Source organism: Chrysemys picta, chromosome 1 (genome assembly GCF_011386835.1).
Source record: "Chrysemys picta bellii isolate R12L10 chromosome 1, ASM1138683v2, whole genome shotgun sequence".
Classification (NCBI taxonomy): Eukaryota; Metazoa; Chordata; order Testudines; family Emydidae; genus Chrysemys; species Chrysemys picta.
The window spans coordinates 64,058,698-64,077,838 of record NC_088791.1 but is presented as its reverse complement, the minus strand read 5'-3'; the positions used below and the strand labels follow the sequence as shown (position 1 = coordinate 64,077,838).

General features: G+C 43.6%; 1 protein-coding gene and 1 long non-coding RNA gene across 6 annotated transcripts in view; one reads left to right on the top strand and one right to left on the bottom strand.

Annotated features, from left to right (window-relative positions):
* Positions 1 to 6,534: 6,534 nt before the first annotated feature.
* On the top strand, positions 6,535 to 7,450 carry LOC122173751 (uncharacterized). The gene is made up of 3 exons (XR_006174939.2): positions 6,535 to 6,771; positions 7,100 to 7,216; positions 7,313 to 7,450. It is a non-coding gene; the product is annotated as an uncharacterized LOC122173751 (long non-coding RNA).
* Positions 7,451 to 9,403: 1,953 nt separating this feature from the next.
* The window catches only part of HMGA2 (high mobility group AT-hook 2), a 169,847-nt gene continuing 160,109 nt past the window's right edge, over positions 9,404 to 19,141 (bottom strand). For all 5 annotated transcript variants that reach the window (XR_006175093.2, XM_024107617.3, XM_042852898.2 and 2 more), the window contains one exon: positions 9,404 to 12,390. Coding sequence is in view for 4 of the 5 variants with exons in the window: in XM_024107617.3 (XP_023963385.1) it covers positions 12,334 to 12,390 (57 nt within the window). In the remaining variant the exon portion in view is untranslated. The remainder of the gene's footprint in view (positions 12,391 to 19,141) is intronic.

The following is a 19,141-nucleotide window of genomic DNA, read 5'->3' as shown; positions in this document are numbered from 1 at the left end:
GAGAGAATTTCGGGATGCAGAAGGCAACCTTGTTGGAGAGCTGCGCTGCACTAATGTTGGAGCTGCAGCAGCAGTGTACCAACAGGCAGTCCCTCAGACCCCGGACCAAGTGGGTTGTCTTTGCCATCTGGAAACTGACCACCCCTGAATGCTACCAGTTGATAACCAACCAACTTGACATGGGGAGATTGATGGTTGGGGCCATTGTAATGCAGGTGTGTGATGCCATGAAAAAGATGCTGTTGCACTGGTTTATAAAGTTTGATAACACTCAGAAGATGATAGATGGCTTTGCATGCATGGGCTTCTTCGTGGACCTGATGTGCCTATTATTGGTGCAACCCCTCCCCCCACCATCTGGGATGAGAATTCATACACAGATAGGGGTATTTCTCCATGGTGCTCTAAGGGCTGTTTGAACATTGTGGCAGGTTTCTAGACACACATTGAGGGCGGCTGGAAGGGTCCACGATGTTAGGATCTTTTGGAATTCAGTTCTGTTTACCTCCATGGAGAAAGGAATGTTTGCCCCCAGGAACACTATGGACATTAATGGTGTGGCCATGGCTCCATCTATCCTGGAAGCTCCAGTTTATCCTCTGCTTCCTTGGTTAATGAAACCATTCACAGCCTGCTTGGACAGAAGGAAGAACTGTTTAACTACCATCTCCATAGTGGCAGACTGGTGGTGGAGTTTGCATCTGGCCATTGGAAAGGAAAGTCTTGCTCTTTGTGGAATGGGTGGGAAGCAGCAGAAAAAACATGCCTACACTTAGGGCAGCATGTTGTATTTTGCACAGTATTTGTGAGAGTGAGGGAGAAAGACTGAATGCTCGGTGAAAGGCTGAGGTGCAGAGACTTACTCAACAGTTTGAGCAACCAGCAAGGTAGCCAATACAAAATGGAAACTGCTGGAGCACTACTGTCAGGTGCTGCTGTACGTCGAGCTGTTAACCGGTGCAGGGTGGGCTGGACTGAACAGTTCAGTATTGTTTCTGGGTGGTGGAGGGGCACCCTGGTGGTGCTCCTTATTTTACCTTGCGTCTTTGCCCAGATACTTTTGTAGAACCTTATGAATGAGATAAAACATAGGGCTGGTCTGGGTACAATGCATTGTCGAAGACTTCTGAATGACGCTGTCAAGGATTTTATTATTATTAAACAATCTATTATGGACCAAGCAAAAACTAAACCTTTAAGTGCAATGATAATGAGATGACGTTTTAAAAAATTTTGAAGCACGGTGTTAACCAACTGTGCAAGAAACCTTAGTGAAACCAAATTTCAACAATGCTGTGTAGGGCACAACACAAAAAAAGGGGAGGGGCTTAAAGTCACTGACGAGTAGCCGTGTGTCCTCTGCCTCTTCTTGTTCATGGGCCTTCTGGTGTTGAGTGGTGAGGCTTGAAGGTACCAGAAGAGGTAGAGGCCTCAAAAGAGGAGGTGCAACTGTTCTCAGTGCCCTGAGCATGGGTGTTTGAAGGGGATGGCCTCTGGGAATGCTGCTGTGGTACAGCAGGGAGGTGTTGCTTTTGTTCCCGGTAGCCTGTATTGTCCTTGTGCTACATCATATGGCTGGGTGCTGGTTTGCCGTACTGCATTGCCTGCTGCCCTATCAGCAACATGCGCTGCAACAGGGCCTTCTGGCTTTGTATTGCCTCCAGGAGTTGCCTCCGTAGCTCCCTGTTTTTCAACACTGACCCTGGCACCCGCCCTACTGTCCCTGGCCACTCCCACGATTTCTCTGGAGAACACCTGTCTGTCCTCAGATTCTGCCTCCGCCTCTCCACTGTTTTGGGGGCGGGGTTTGGAAGGGACTCTGAAATGATGTCTGAACATTTCAGCCTGACTTTTCTGTTTTGTTTGGCCAGTTGCTCAGCTGTTGATAAAGGCCCTGCTTTTGAGGATCAGGCTGGTGCAGGTGCATGGCTGAGGAAGGATTTAAACCTCTCCCCCAAAGATGGTTCTTGGTTGTGTTCGACAGATGCTGTGATAGTATTTTTGGCATTAAAGTGCATTTCTGACTTTACCTCCCCGAGAATCTCCCCAGTCTGGGGAGGGGGGCACCTCAGAGATGGTAAGTGGTGTGTGCACTTCGCTTTTTGTCTGTGCGGAACATGCTGGTTGGCTTTGCTGTTGTGCCTTGGAGGCTATGCGTGAGTGTGCGTATGTGGCTGAGGAGTAATGTTTCCAGTCTTGTGGAGAGGAGCGATGGGGGGAGGGGGAGGTTGGGAAGTATGTTTCTGGACTGACTGTGCAGTTTTGCTGTGCCTTGCAGGTGCCCATAAGGTGTCGCAGGGGTTAGTGGGGTGAATCTGGGGGTGAGCTGGATTATAGCAATCCTCTCAACATCCCTTTTAGGCTGTCCTGGCTCTCAATTACATTGTACTGAGGCTAGTGACTAGGAGGCAGAGAATGGCCTTACTGAAAAAGGCAAAGGGCAGATCAGCAAAATATGTCACAAAGCTATTCACCAAGGTGGTCCCCCCCAGAAATGCTGTTGGGAGCTATACCAGGGGGAAATGACCCTGCAGCTATTTCTCATCATGTCCAGACAAAAGCTAAGCAATCTTTCAATCTTACATTTTGCTTTATTTCCCCTGCAGACATGATGAAAGTGCAGAGAAAAACAGATAGGATTCTGCATTGATTGTGTGAAGCAGTCACTGTTATCAGTCTTTCTGTATGTAAGCCTGTGAAAAGTCACTAAGGCCATGTCTACACTGCAATAAAAACCCCACAGCACTGAGTCTCAGAGCCTGGGCTCACCGGGCTCAGGGCTAGAAATTGCAGTGTAGATGTCTAGGCTCAGGCTGGAGCCCAGTCCGCCTCCCTTTGCAGGGTCTCAGAGCCCAGGCTCCAGCCTGAGCCCAAACGTCTAGACAGCCATTTTTAGTCCTATAGCCCGAGCCCCAAGAACCCGAGTCCACTGACCCGAGCCAACCACTGCCATGCCATGGGTCTGTTATTGCAATGTAGAGATGTACCCTAAGAGCTTTGCTATCACTACAGTAAAGCTTATGTACTGTAGGAATGGGGCCTTTATATCTCAGCAGGGACAGGGAGCTGTCCTCTCTGTAACTTTACAGACATGGAATGTCCAGTCTACCTCATGTAAACTGAGAGTACGTCTTCACTACCCGCCGTATCAGCGGGTAGAAATCGATTTATCCGGGATCGATATATCGCGTCTCGTTAAGACGCGATATATCGATCCCCGAACGCGCTCACCGTCGACTCCGGAACTCCACCAGCACGAGCGGCGGTAGCGCAGTCGACGGGGGAGCCACGGCCGTTGATCCCGCGCCGTCTGGACCCCAGGTAATTCGATCCAAGATACTTTGACTTCAGCTTTGCGTATCTTGGATCGATTCCCTCCCCCGCCCCCCCCAGTGTAGACCAGCCCTAACTAAACTTATTGCTTGGGGACCAGTATCTCAATAAACTCTCATGTTTCCCCCAAAGGCATGTTTTCATTATTCGAATTTGCCATGAGAGGAGAGGGTGAGATACAGGCCGTTGCTGCACCATGCTGCTGGCTGTCACTTTAAGCTGGTGAATGGGGTGGAGAGAGGGAAGGAAGGGGTTTTATTTGAAGGCCAGATGAGGGAAGGGAAAATGAAAATAGATAGATGGGCATGTGCTCTTCAGGGCATAGGCCTAAAAATGGTTGATAGTCAAGTCTTTATCATGAGAAAGCGGCTGATTGCCCAGCTGGAGCAGATGCCATTTTGGAAATGTGTAAGGGGAGGGGGCTGAATGGACAGAAAGGGCTAAGGGGGCTGAGGGCGGGGGGAAGGGGGTGAGGACTGGAAAGTGTCCTAGCGCTCCTCCACCTACATTGGCTGCAGCCATGAGGCACCTGGAACGGACGGTGGCCCGGCAGTATAGCACAATGATCAATTGTAAAGCTAGACATGCTGAGGTTCCTTCCATAGGATCGGCCTCCTCAGTCCTGGCCTGGGTTGCTGCCTGGGAATCAGCGCTGGGTGCTGCAGGGCAGGAATCGGCTTGCCTTCTACCAGGCCAGTGTCAGGGTTCTGAGTCCCGAAGAGATCTGGCTTTCCAGGGAGATCTCTTCACTGTCTTCCTCATGCTCACTCTCCAATGAATTTTGCTGGTTGTCCTCAGGGGATAGGGGAAGACAGCAGTCAGCTGGGTTCAGTAGTTGTGCAAAATCCTGTCCAGCTCTTCAAAAAAATGGACAGGATTTTTGCCTGTCATCTATGGTTTTAGTGTAAGGCCTCCTGAGCTGTGTGCTTTTTATCCAGCACTGGCCCAGTCGTGACCCCGCTCATGGACAGCTGTTTAGCAACATTCACAAAAAGATCTTTATTATGGTGGCTGGCCCCAAGAGCTTCCTGCACCGAGGCGTCTCCCCAGATGGCGATGAGATCTAGGGTCAGCACAGCTCCAAGCTGCTGCTTGTTACATGTTGTGGGGTTTCTGGTGTAATATTGCAGCAATTCTGATAGGCTCAAATCCAGAAGCAAATGGGCAAAATCTGGCCCTATGCCAACTTTTAAACAGGAGAGGGGCTGCCCAGTCAACTTGAAATGAGAGCAGGGGAGGCCACACAGGTAAACAGACAGGGCAGCTCACCCACATGCAGTGTGGGATAGCCACTGGAGGCCTGCTAAAGCCGTGTGCAGTAGCATTGCATGGACACAAACCATGCACTGCACTAACCAAAACCTGACTACACTGAGATGTGATGGAGAAGTCATCAGAACCTAAGGAAAATGTGAAAAACAAAAGCAGAGTGTGTTACGAGCTCACTGGAAAGCTGCAGGTGACATCACATACAGATGTGAAGGAACTGCAACCTGGGGCCTGTGTTGCCATGGCACAATGGAACCAAATTCTGCAGCAACAACCTACAGCTTCCACAGCAGCAACAGCTAAATTCTAAGGCCACATTAACTTATACTACCACATATAATCCCCTAACACACACAGCAATGGTTCATAGTTATAAAAAACCTCATTGATGTTACATTCAGCTGTGATTATTTTTGAGGCTGGGGTTTTCACTATGGCCTCCGAAAGCCCCAGTTCCATTCCATGGGCCTTTGTTGTCCAGGGGCCCACCGAAGATCCGCCTGCGCTTACTATGTGCCTGGAAAGTAGAGCGATTATAGCCCCGCTTCAGTGGCTCATCTGAATTCAAACGATCAATTTAAGGCACTGCTTGTCAGTGGGAGCCGGAGGTTTTTGCATTGCCAACAGTATGGACGCTGGTTTTACTGGGGTGATTGATAAGTGCATTTTTAGAGCAAGGAACCTTAGCTTTGCCTTGTCTGGTGGCAGTTTGTAAAGCATGGTTGTGAAGCCTCTAGAGATTCATTATAAATAGTTAAGGTGACATTGTCCGTGAGACCAGAGTGAGACAGTGTTGTCCTGACCCTGACAGGCAGAGTGGGAGCCAGACCTTTTTCTCTTAATTGCAGCTGTTTTTTATTTTATTTTATTTTAAAGAGGCTAGAGGCAGGAGGAGGAGTGAGGGGGGGGGGGGCTGGCGGTGGTTGCGAGTACCCTGGCCAGCAGAGAAAACAGACCAGTTGATAAGGGCAGTAGAAGTGTGAGAGAGAAGCTGGAACTCATCAACTGATGGCGTAACTGGGCATGATAACGCTGGGTTGCCAAGAGATGATCTCTGATGGAGGAAAACAGAGTGAGGCTGATTGACTTATGGAGGGAGGCTGCCCCAAGGAACACTTGTGGGCTCGGTGAGCCAGAGTCACAGAGGATGTAGCAGGAGCTCAGATGGAGCCCAGGATCATTTGAAACATTAAGCCCATGAAACCTCTGTGCTGGCACAAGCTGATCTTTTGCTGTTTTTTTGATTTGCCTCTTCAGATTTGCTTATCTTGTTGAAAAAGCTGGACACTGTTCTCTAAGCGACGCACCCTATTGGTGAAGGAGAGTAGCGAACTAGACAGACTCCTGTGGTTCATCCTGCCAAAATGAGGTGCATGGGGAAAAATAGGCAGCACCTCAATGTGCCAAATGATCCTGGCATTTCACTGGGGTTCCTGCCTGTTTGTTGTGTGTGATGTGGATAGACCCAAACAATCCAAGATGTACATATTGTGAACATTGGCAACAATACGGGCCTAACAGTGTCTTGGACAGGACAGTGATCCTTCTTGGCTTCAAGCTCCTTTACAGTCCAACGCATCATAAATACCTTTTTGAACATTCTGTTAACCATGCCTCATAAAATCCTTATCTTACAGGCTTACGCGGTAGTTTTAAGGATGATCCTCTGCAGTCCAGGCAAGCCCATAGCAGCCTCTCCCACGGAGCTGCAGATTGTTTTCAAATGTTGATTTAAGTTTTAGAATTTGTTTTATTACGTGATAGTCTTAAAACTATGTTTTTATGGGTGAATATGCTCCAGTGTAATAAAACTGTGCTTATTTTTCTGTCTACTCAATGAACTAAGAATAAAATGCCTCGAGGGACTATATACATTTAATGGATTTTCTGAATTAAAAAAAAAAAACCCCTCAGATTAAAATCATAGACTTTGGTGGTCCTACCCAATAGCCTGTTACTGACACTCACACACAACTTGGAAGTAATATTTTTAATGCTGTGACTTCTGCTTTCAGAGTACTCGTCTAGTGAAAATTAGGGTTTCTACTCAATTTTGGGATCCATGCACACCTCACGTATGCTATTTTCACTCTGTGGTGAGAATTAATATAGTGTACATTAGAATCACTGCTCTCCTCCTCTCCAGGAGCTGCCTCACTGTTGCTGACGGTAAGTCTACTACTTTATATGACAGCTCTGAATTTTTCACTGTCATTAATTATGCCTGCACTATTATCATGCTCATTTTTGCAGATTTAGGTGTATATCTCTAATTGTTTAATCTTGTAATTTCCCCTTTTGCTATTGAGTAGATGAGAAGAATAAGCTTGTCTGCTATATCTATAACTAGAATAGATTATGGAGGCAACTCTTTACTGTTAGTGCTGATGCAGTCCTTATTTGGAGTGCAAATGGTCAACACATTTCTTTATCAGAAATAAGTACCATTGGTCTAATATCTTAATTGCTAATAATAATTTACTTCATGTATTTTCAGATTGTACTAACTGCAAGACTGTTCACTTTGAATATTGAAGCATCTGCAAACAAAGATTGAAGGAATGAGAGTCTGTAGCAGAGAAAATAGGTGAACCAAAGGAAACACTAAAGGGAGGTAGGAAAGAGATCCCCCAGTGGGGGGAAAAGGTAATTAGAATGGAAAAGAGGTGATGGAAGGAATGATTCTGAACCCTTGTTCATTGCGTTGCAGTGAATCGGCAAGAAAGGTACTGGCAAGCTGATTGGCAGAAAAGCTCAGTAGTGATGGAAAACAGAGAGAGAACAAATACAACATAAAGGTAATGGTTTAGTACAACATATGACTGGACCAGGCAGTCCATAGGGGAGATACAATAAATCAACTGCAGCGATCACTATACATGGGTAAATCAAGGACTAAGGTGAAGTAGCTTCTGTATAGAATGTTGCTAGGGGTATAGCAGAACGGGAGAGCCACTCTGGAATGAAGAAAAGTGTGAATCATGCCAGTACATGAAATGGAGAGTGGAATGCAAATGTACAAAAATAAATTTGTTTTTAAAGTATGGCAGCCAAAGTATTTCCTCTCTCTCTCTCACACACACGCACACAACAAAGCAGAGAGAGTGATAATGCTATAGGTCACAGTGGTTTCCAATTCAAAGAAAAATATGGCACCCAGACTTTTACTCACAGCTAGTGGAGGAAAGATTTGGATTTATGAATAAATATTTCTTGGGTTTTAAAAATAAATGCAGAAAGGAAGATTATGGGAAATTCAGAGCAGCTGAGTCCCTAGCGAGATAGGGGAAATTAACAGGAAAACGATGTGAAGGAATGCAAAGGTGTGAAGGTTGGAAATGATACTTCATTATGGTGTCAGGTAAAGAATGGGGTATGGCAAGGCTGCATCCTATCTTCTGGGCATAAGATAACAGGAATTACCACCCTGGATCAGACCCATGGTCCATCTAGTCCAGTATCCTGTCTCCAACAGCGGCCAGCACCAGATGTTCAGACGGAGGTGTAAGAAACCATGTGTTAGGCTCCTGCAGCAACAGCTTTAAAAAACTCCCCAAATCTGATGTGAGAAAATGACCTGATGTGAGTTTAGTGACAGAGGTGAAACCTTTGTTACAGTTGTGCTGGACAGAGCAGAAACATGGGAGCTGACACACATACGTCTAGATCCTGCAAAAACTTGTGCATGTTTTAAACATCAGCAGTCCCATTGAGAAGTGCATCATGGATAGATTTATTGGAAGCTATCTCAAGAAGGCAAGTGGGAGTGAGGTGATCTAGAGGAATGACTAATAAGAAGATATGGGGAGTTAAGCACAGTTAAAGAAGTTCAGTGAGCTGGCCGATCCATTAGGTGAGCGGGTTACAGCTGGAGCATAAAATCAGATAAAATAACAGGAAGAGTTGAGTGATGGCAATCAGAGGGAGGAAGACCACCAGGAAGACTGAAATGTGAAATGGAATGGTCCTGTAACACTGAGCAAGGAACGAGATTGGAGCAAAAGGGGACAGAAAATGCAATGAATGAAATTGCTCAGATCTCTGCTTCAGAACTGAAGTTATGAATATTACTTCTCAGTACTTGTGTTGGGATTATGTCCTAGGTTATTTGCCTTACAAAATAATCAAGTTCAAAAAGTACATGCCATAAAGCACTAGAAAAAAAAATGGTTATAGGTTAGGTATGTTGAAAAAAGTAGCTTGGAAATAAACTAATACAGAGAATATGCGTAACTAAATATATGGACTAATAAGATTAGAACAATCACAGTAAGGCTAGGTCTACACTACCTGCCTGAATTGGCGGGTAGAAATCGATCTCTCGTGGATTGAATTATCACGTCTCGTCGGGACGCGACAATCGATCCCCGAATTGACGCTCTTACTCCACCAGCAGAGGTGGGAGTAAGCGCCGTCGACGGGGAGCAGCGGAGGTCGATTTTGCCGCCGTCCTCACAGCGGGGTAAGTCGGCTCCGATAGGTCGAATTCAGCTACGCTATTCACGTAGCTGAATTTGCGTATATTAAATCGACCCCCCCGTAGTGAAGACCTGCCCTATGAGAGTGAGGCACAGTTGCAAACATAAATGTGTGGGCATATACCACAATCTTCCAAACTAACTCTGTGATTACTAATCTTTAAAAACAACTCCCCTTTAACTCAAGCACAAAGATCTATACATTATCCATGGTTCTCACACAAAAATGACTTGCATACAAACTTTTACAAATTTGGCCCACTGTGACCAAACTTTATTACCCATTTCATGGAGCTGTGACAAAAGTCTAAGAATCAAACAACTTGGGGATCACAGAGGCTATTATGTTTATTGTGCCGAACAGACTGTGATAATCCATTAAAGGACCATTTTCAACAAGCAAGCGATTCAAAGTACAATCATAGACAGCAACTCTACATGAAGAACAAAGCAAAAAAGGAACAGGAAAACAGTAAACTGCAGTTAAACATCTTGAAACTTGTTTCCTGCAAACATACCTATCTTGCAGAAATGGTAGAAAAGTTTAATGTCCAGTTTTATTTACTAGTGACCAATGACAGCAAAGAACAGTCCTATAAAATTTATCTCCCATAAAAATAAACTATATATATAAAAAATTTTATGATGTTTTCACTGTTTCAATGGCCACGAGCAGTTTTCAGTCTGAAAAATGAGGTATAGTAGGCCCTAAGAGGTAGTAATGTGTTTTGATTGTACTACAATATATAGACAATATAAGATGAACTTCATCAGAGTTGTAAGTCCCTCGGAGCTTGATCCACATGCATCAACTACTTCTGTTTCATCTGTTGAACATTGTGTTTTAAAAAAAACCCAAAATGCATTTGTTGAACATGAAATTGTTAGGACCCGATCCAGTGTCCTTTGAAGTCAACTGGAGTCCTTCCATTGACTTCAATGGGCAATGGATGCAGTCTTTAATGAGCTACAGAATGGATATGATTAGCCCTCGTTTAGTTAACATTAACATGTCTAGTTTTAATACTCTGATCAGCTCTTTCTCGGCAGTCCCCAAGAATGAGCCTTCTGCAGTCTTTTGAGGAGATCCTTGTTTCTTGATGTCATGTCTTTGAAGAAGCCAGTAAGTAGTTATCTTTAGGTGCATTTGACTCAGTACTAAAGCCATACCGATAGAAGCCTTCCTGAGAAACTACCCCCGGCCCAGTTAATAATACAATGTCACAAAGCAGATGTACTGACTAGGAGAGAGAGCGAGAGGGGGAGAGAGAGAGAGGAATAAAAAATCTCTACATAAGAAGCATTTAAAATAAATCAGGTTTGAAACATTACAAAAATCACATTTGTGTAAAATACATGAAAATACTTGTCAAGTATTTCCTTACAATCTACTAATTAAAAAAAAAACAAAAACACATATTTGTGATTGCATTATGCAAAAGCTGAGCTTGTTGCTTCCCACCTACAAAGCTTCAAGTTTCTTTGAAGGTTTTTTTTTTGTTTTTTGTTTTTAATATGAAAGTAATTTAAAATGTGTTCATTTCCAGCAAAGTTCTTTTACAAAAAATAGTTTTGAATTAGGGATTAGTTGCAGTCCTAACTGTTTCAAACATCTCAAACTAATGCTGAAAGTAACAAGTTCATTCCATTTAAAGTCTGGAGGTAGGTCTTTGTCAATCGATTAGTCCATTTCTTTAAACAATTCATTTGAGGTACAAACTTGGACAGTAATATTTAAACATTACAACTAATTTTTTTCTATGTCATGTAGTGTCATTGAAAATTATCCTTACAAACCTATGAGTATTCAGTACAAAAATATATTCAAGTTAACAGTACATTACACAGAAATCTAGCAGAGAATAGGAATAAGTACATTAAAAAAAGAAAAATACATAGTCATGCTGAAACACATTAAAATATTGCGTCATTAAGTGTTGAAGAAAAAATAAGGAGAAAATAGAGATATTCATGATTATTTACCCAATAATAATTTCTTGCATTGTATGTGTATAGCAGCATGTATTTATCAGGCTGTTGACTTAATTGTAAAAATCAGAGGTAGTATTGAATAGTGGGGTAATATTGCATCTGTTGCTAAAAGTGCTGTTCTGAGTGAAAAAGATGGAGAAATGTCACTGGAGTAAAACTGCCCAGTGAACCATCCTATGTCAAAGTATATTGCTTAAAGTAATACACAAGCTCACTTGAGGTACATGATGTTGATTCTTACATCAAAACTGGTGAGTAATGAGAAGAGATTCATTCCCTTTGAAATATTGATACATGATGGGTGAAATTAGGTGAGGTCAAACAAAACATTTTTTTCTTGGTTCAGATAAATTCCTGATTCATTCTGGGATAACTTTTCATGATTTTTTCCTCCAAAACCACTGTAATTGATAAATCTATGTCTTTATATGGCTTGCGAGTGTTTTGGTGTTAGTCACCTCTAGTTTTGTAAAAATGTCTGGCTCTGCGGAAAGCTGAGTCTACCTGAATTTCTAGTTTCCTGAAGATGAGTGCTGTGAGTTTTGTTTATTACTACTTCTGCTGATATGTTTGTATCTGTAAGTATACAACGTATCTTTGTCTTTCTTCCCTTTTGCAAAATGAAAGTACCTATTTTTCCTTTCTTTTGATTATTGGCTGAATTAAGTGAAAAATTAGCTCTCAATTCTTCCTGAAATAACAGTAAGTTAAAAAAAAAAATCAAGTACAAATCTACAAGAAGGTTACAAAAAAAAAAAGAGTAGTATCTATCCCTTATCTTTGGTGTTCTAAACAGGGAGTTTACTAAGCTAGGGAGTGGGTTCTTGGAGGTGTTGTAAGGCCAATGATGTCACACACCAAGCCTTTCCTATTTCAATGCCCATTATAATTATGTTACAAGTCTCTTGTTTATATGCAGTGCAGTGAATGACTTAAATCTGATTCAAAGCTTTCCTGACCCAGTCACCCTTACTTAGCAGCTCAAACAAACTATTAGTAGGTTAAGAAAAAAGAAAACAGTAATTAAAAGTTGCATCGGTAATCTGTGTCCCCTTTGTGTTACAGCAGTTTTTCACTAAACCTGGGACTGTGAAGGGTTTACAAAGGTGATTAATATAGTCTTTTTTAAGGTTATGTGATTTTTTTTTCCCCCAGGCATAAGTGGAAAGACCATGGCATAGAAAATAAGTGGTCAAGGCAGCGTCTTCTCCCTTCAAAAGACCCAACTGCTGATGAGGTAGAAATCGAATGGTGTGGTCTCCTAGTCTTCCTCTGCAGATTCTTGTGAGGACGTCTCTTCAGTTTCTTCAGTCTCTTCCTGGAATACACAAAATAAATAATTACCATTGTGTCTATGCCTTTCAGTTACAAAGGCAGACATGGTTGCCACTGAGAACTTCTGCATAAATCATAATTATTTCCTAAGCTGAATGAACACTCTTTATAACCTTTACATTATTTCAAGAGTCCTCCTCCATGATACCTCCATACCCATGTAAATTAGAACATAAGAATGTAAGAATGGCCCTACTAGGTCAGACCAAAGGTCCATCTAGTCCAGTATCCTGTTTTCCGATAGTGGCCAATGCCAGGTGCCCCAGGGGGAATGAACAGAACAGGTAATCATCAAGTGATTCATCCCATTGCCCATTCCCAGCTTCTGGCAAACAGAGGCGAGGGACACCATCCCTGCCCATCCTGGCTAATAGCCATTGATGGACCTATCCTCCATGAACTTATCTAGTTCTTTTTTGAACCTTGTTATAGTCTTGGCCTTCACAACATCCTCTGGCAAAGAGTTCCACAGGCTGACTGTGCGTTGTGTGAAGAAATACTTCCTTTTGTTTGTTTTAAACCTGCCTATTTATTTCATTTGGTGACCCCTAGTTCTAATGTTATGAGAAATAGTAAACAACACTTCCTTATCTACTTTCTCTACACCAGTCATGATTTTATAGACCTCAATCATATCTCCCCTTAGTCATCTCTTTTCTAAGCTGAAAAGTCTCAGTCTTATTAATCTCTCCTCATACAGAAGCCATTCCATACCCCTAATAATTTTTGTTGCCTTTTTCTGAACCTTTTCCAATTCCAATATATATTTTTTGAGATGGGGCGACCACATCTGCACACAGTATTCAAGATGTGGGCGTACCATGGATTTATATAGAGGCAACATGATATTTTCTGTCCTATTATCTATCCCTTTCATAATTTATTCCCAACATTCTGTTCGCTTTTTTGATTGCTACTGCACATTGAGTGGATGTTTTCAGAGAACTATCCACAATGACTCCAAGAACTCTTTTCTGAGTGGTAACAGCTAATTTAGACCCCATCATTTTATGTCTAGTTGGGATTATGCTTTCCAATGTGCATTACTTTGCATTTAAAAACATTAAATTTCATCTGCCATTTTGTTGCCCCGTCACCCAGTTTTGAGAGATCCTTTTGTACCTCTTCGCAGTCTGCCTGGGTCATAACTATCTTTAGTAATTTTGTAAATTGAAAGGAAATATTCTTTGCCAATGTCCAGCTATGCCTGTCCAAACTGTGGATATGACCTCGTACCACCAGATGGAAACCAAGAAAGAAACCAAGAACTTGGGGACCTCAACCCTCTTGGAAAAGGTACTGACCTGGCTGACCACATCAATTCATTTTCAGTTGTCTTTCAGTCTGCCCACTTTTAATTCTTTAGGACCTATGCTGCTTTTATGTTGACTTAACAGAGGTGAGACTAAATAAATAGCTAGGAATTGGAGGAGGCTTTGAGTACAACCGTAATTATCTTGTTTTGGGTTTGACACTGGGGTGACTTTGATCTCGACACTTCTCATGTCAGAGGTACATTAACTAGATGCAACCTTACTCATGTGTTTAAACTAGGAAAGAGGAGAGCAGCATCTTCATTAACACCAGAATGTTTTTAGTTCTGATGTCCTCAGACAACAATATGAAGAAAAATAGGAAAATATCTCTACTAAAAGTAGCAACTTCAACCCTGAAGTATTAGGTGGAATTTCTTTCCTTTAACCTGACTTATTTCAAAGATTAAGAAGAGAATTTGTTTGAGTGGATGTTTCTCAGCTGTTGTTTAGAAGTTTAACCAAGTTCTGCTGAACCACTTAGTCTGAACACTAAAATACATGTAAAAACAACTCTGTGGCGAGATGCAGTGTCTGAAAGGTGGGCTAGCCACGAAATGTAAATTTGACATATATCCTTGCAGGCCCCTCTCTTAACAAAAGCTGCTCTCCTCTGCCCCATCCCTCTGGCCTTGATGTTTTCCTTCAGCAGGCCCAGCTCTGCCATCCAATCCTCTTCACACTGCTTATTTAATAAATGTGCAATACCTTTCAGGACATGGCTGGTAAACTGTAGACAATAAACATTTCTGATAAAAGGGCTGTTAGTGTGAGGTTGATTTTTATCAAATGCTGCACATCCTCTCCTAAAACAGCATGTGAAAAAGATCTAGGAAGAATAGGTAAACATTTACCCCTACAGCAAAGTGAGACCTTTTAAGAATGACCAGCTTATAACAGTCTTCATACTTTAATAGATTTGATTTTCCACATGGCTTCATTTTGTCTGGGTGGCTAACTGACACAATTTATAACTCTCTTCCTTTCCCAGGCCACTACAGTACACCATTCAGTAAAGCATGCCTTAAAGCTCGTCTGCATTATATGACCAAACTTCCATTCATTAGTGTTTGAAACACCTCAGCTGTGAAGGGCTCCTAAATGCTACCATGTGTGACAGTGCTGCACAAGAGCAGCATCGAGAAAAAAAACACTGGGCTTTAATCATAGGCCACTGCTTACTGCAATCCCTTTTCAAAAGGTTTCAAACATCCAAAAAAAAAAAAAAGGCAGAAAAAAGCTGTAAATCCAGGGAATAAACACAAGTACAAATGAATGGATGACAGCTTAAAAAATATAACCATAGCAGCATCAAGCCATGAGATTTCACACTGGTTTTGTTTAGTCTGCTTTGGGTTATGTGGGAAATGTGGAAAGCATGAAGCAAAAGCCCCCCTCCCTGCTAAACCATGGGCCTCAAATATTTAAGCCAGTAGGTTTATACCTCTTGACTAGGAAACAGGCCATGACCCTGGGGTACTCTCTGGAGTACCAGGCACAAAGAAAGATGTAGCATGATCAAAGCCATGGCCAGACGAAAGAGAGCAAAGTCAAGTGTCAGCAGCCCTCTGACCTTGTCTTTTCAATTAGTATTTAAATTCCAGAAAGGCACTAAGCGAGCATGCAGATACACAATTTTCTTCCTCACAATGCTTCCTTTCCAGTGACATGGGAGGTATTTAGATTACTGCAATGAAAGTGGTCACAGAACAGCAAGTGCATGGGTGAATTTTACTCCCCCTCGCCAAGGTTCAGAATATTCAGGTACTGAACCAATCTTTTTAACACTTCATAAAATTCATAAATACATGATGTGTTTTCCCCACTCATCCTCCCCATCTTGCAGAATGACATAGGGGGCAGTTGTAGCAGTTCAGGCTAGAAGAAAATCAGTATCTGAAGCCATCTTTGTGCTGGCAAGTACTAGAAGTGGGAGAAGCTGTTTTAAAACATATTGCATTGACACTTTGCAAATTCAGAGCCTCATCAAGATCATGAAGAGCAACTGCTTTGCTCAAAGCTGTCAGTGACTATTCAGCTGAAAATGATGACCTTGGATTCTGTTTTCTTTACTTAACATAACACACATAGGTGGTTTTTTTTAAATGCTGCTTTCTACTGACTTTGAAGTTGTATTAGCTTTGACATTTAATTAGTAATGGTATGAGGAGCAGCCTCAAAACCTCCAATGATTTTTAAGGCTATGTAGAGGGCAGCAGTGAGTTGCCTGAACTTTCTAGAAGCCCAACAGTTAAGCTACTACTACTCCTGCGGGAATTCTGTGCCAAAAAAATAAAAATTCTACACACAATATTTTAAAGTTCTGCAAAATTCTGCAAATTTTATTTGTCAAAATAACACTATATAATCATGCCATTTTCAATTATTTTGGTAATTTATTTCAAAATACCTGTCAGCAAGTATGTCTGTAACAATACAGACACACACACAAATTCCCCCAGGAGGAGAGAGTTAAAGAAACCCCTATGACAACCCAGTACGTGTTTCTCTGCCCCCTCCTCTCCAGAGCCCAGCTGGGGGGCCAGACACCCACAACCCTTCCCCCCCCTGAGCCCAACTGTAGCCCCCCAAGCCCAGATACCCACCCCCTACCCCTCAGAACCCAGCCGCAGGCTGCCTCCAGCCCAGATATCCGCATCCCCTCCCCTCCCAGAGCCCAGCCATGCCCCCCCAGCCCAGACACCCACCTCCCTACCCCTCAGAACCCAGGGATCCAGATGGAGAAACAGGCCAGTGCTGGGTCTGCATTGCACAGTGGTGTAGAATTCCCCCAGGAGTACAGCTACAGGACCACTTGCATCATTTTATGATTGGCTAGTTGGGAGAATACTGCAACCTTAACTGGTTCTTTTTGAGAGCAGGTGGACTTTTGACCACACTATCAGAAAGGAGGAGTGGGGGGGTTACTGGCAGCAGTCTCTGGAGAAGGTGTTTGTGGAAGTAAGTGTTTTAAAGCCAGCCATGGAGAGCTGAAGAGACGTCTTCATTGCCAAAGGATATGTTTTAGTGCCAGTGTTGCCACCTCTTTTAATGTTATCACAAGGCGTGCAATATTTATTGGTTTTCTTAAGTTCCAGCAAGAGATTGCATGAGAATCTTAGCTATTTTTTTTAAAGAAAGATTCTAGCCCTCATGATTGTGGTAAAAGGTTTGAAAATGTGACCCAAGGGCACCTTAAAGCTGAAACCCCAGAAATCAAGTAAATAGGACATCATATTTATTTATTTATTAAAATCTCATGGTTTTAAGACAATCTCATAATTTTGGGACTTGATTCATGATTTTTGAATGTTTGAGGTTGGCAATGCAGTGGATCATTTTGGTTTGGAAGAAGAGCTTTTCAAGAAGAAAAGCAGAACTGGAAAAGTTGTTACTCTGCTAAGGGGAGTGGAATATTGACTTGCAGACTGACAATTGTCTTGCGTGAAGCCTGGTTGAATTCCTTCTATGCAAACACTAAGACCAGAACACTTAGTTTAGAAGTGACAGTAGAAGAAAGATATTTGTAAGTAGCCTAGCCAGTAGTTATTATTTACTGGCTATTTGGTATTGTACAAAACACAGAAGATGACATGCTTGCTGATTTGGAGTGCTTACCACCTAAACAGAGACAGAACAAAAATTAGGTGTGACAGATATGGCAATTTCCTGCAATATCTTTGGGAGACCTTACTGTCTTAAGCTTATGTATCATTGTGGGCCTGGGACTGTATGTAACTCCAGGGGGCAGAGTGACCACAGCTCCTCCAGGAACTAAGAACAGTGGGGGGAAATTCCCTCAGGTTGTAACTCCTGCAGAGCAGTACCACTGTCTGGAGAGATTTGCATATACTAGTTCAAACTAGATTCTTCAGAGACCAACAGACAAAGAAAGGACTTCTGGATGAATAGCCTGAGTTTAAAGTGACTCAGGGCCTTCTTTCTGATCTAGCAAACAGACAGGACCTTCTGTCCAAGTGGGGCCCCCATCCTTCCTGGGAAAGGCTTGAAAGGCCTATCAAGGTTCTAAAATACTCTGGTAAGCATTTAGCCTGCGTATAGGAACTTTTATTGTTTGTTATGTGGCTTCTCTGGTAATGCATTCACCTTAAGAATAAATGTGCTTGCTTAGAAAGAGCTGAGTGGTAACTTGTGACTGGTGGCAGTTACAGCAGTTCATCGCCTTTGGAGAGAAAGCAAAGCACAGACAGTGGCCTCTTTACGCAGTCTGGCATGTTGAGGATATTACAATGTAGGCAGGGAACTGTGCAGCCTGGAAAAACCCTGGTCAGGAGGCAGAGAGATGCATGTCTCTGCCCAAGAGAAGTGATGACTGAGGAGCCAGGAGACTAGAGTGGGTGTCCTCGACAGACCACAGAGGGGAATACAAGTGAAGTTGCCCTGCATTGGGAGATCCAGAGGAAGTAAAGTAGTAAATCATCTTTTTTGTGGATACAGCACTTTTACAGAGGTGGATTAGTGGTTATGGATTCCATGGAAGAAGAGCGCTTTAAACAGAAATTTGAAAGGAGGGCAGGTGCACTATATACTAGGATTGGGGAGACACTTCCCGGTGTTGAAGTTGGCAGAAGTGGTTAAATTGATCAGAATGTTGTAATGCAATGATTCTCAACCTCTCCTATGCCATGGCTTTATGTTACCATAGAAAAAGTATCCTCCCACCCCTCCCCTGTGTAGCCATAGAAAAGGCGAGGTGGTCAGGTAGGGTTACCATCCGTCCGGGTTTCCCCGGACATGTCCGGCTTTTTCAGTTTTAAATGGCCATCTGGGGGGATTTCTAATAAAGTAGAAATGTCCGGGATTTCCCCCTTCCCCTCATGCAGAGTGCGGTGCGGCTGATTGGACAGCTGGGCCTGATTGAAAGCCGCTCGCAGCCACTGGGGCTTCTAGCAGCCAGAGTCCCTCCCCCTCCCCCACTCCCTCCTCCCTCGCAGAGCAGCGCGTCACAGTGTTTGGCTCCACGTGGAGCCTGCAGCTCTCCCTCTGCCTGCTGGGGGGGGCAGTCAAGGGACTGGGAACGGGGGGTTAGATTGGTCGGGGGTTCTGGGGGGGGCTGTCAGGAGAAGGGGGTGTAGAGAGTGGTTGGTGCAGTCAGGGGACAGGGAGCAGGGAGGCTTAGATAGGGGGTGGGGTCCTGGGGGCAGTTAGGGTGGGGGGGGTCTCAGGACGGGGCAGTCAGGGGACAGGTAGGGGTAGGGGGGTTCTGAGGGGGGCGGGGCTGGGGCAGGGCTAGGGTGGCACCCCATGTCCTCTTTTTTTGATTGTTGAAATATGGTAATCCTACGGTGGGGTGCAGGGGCTGCAGGGCGAGGAGGAGCAGTGCAGGCAGGGGCATAGAGGCTGCAGGGGCAGGGGGCGCAGAGGTCTCAGAGGCTGCAGGGGCGGGGGGGTGCAGGGGCT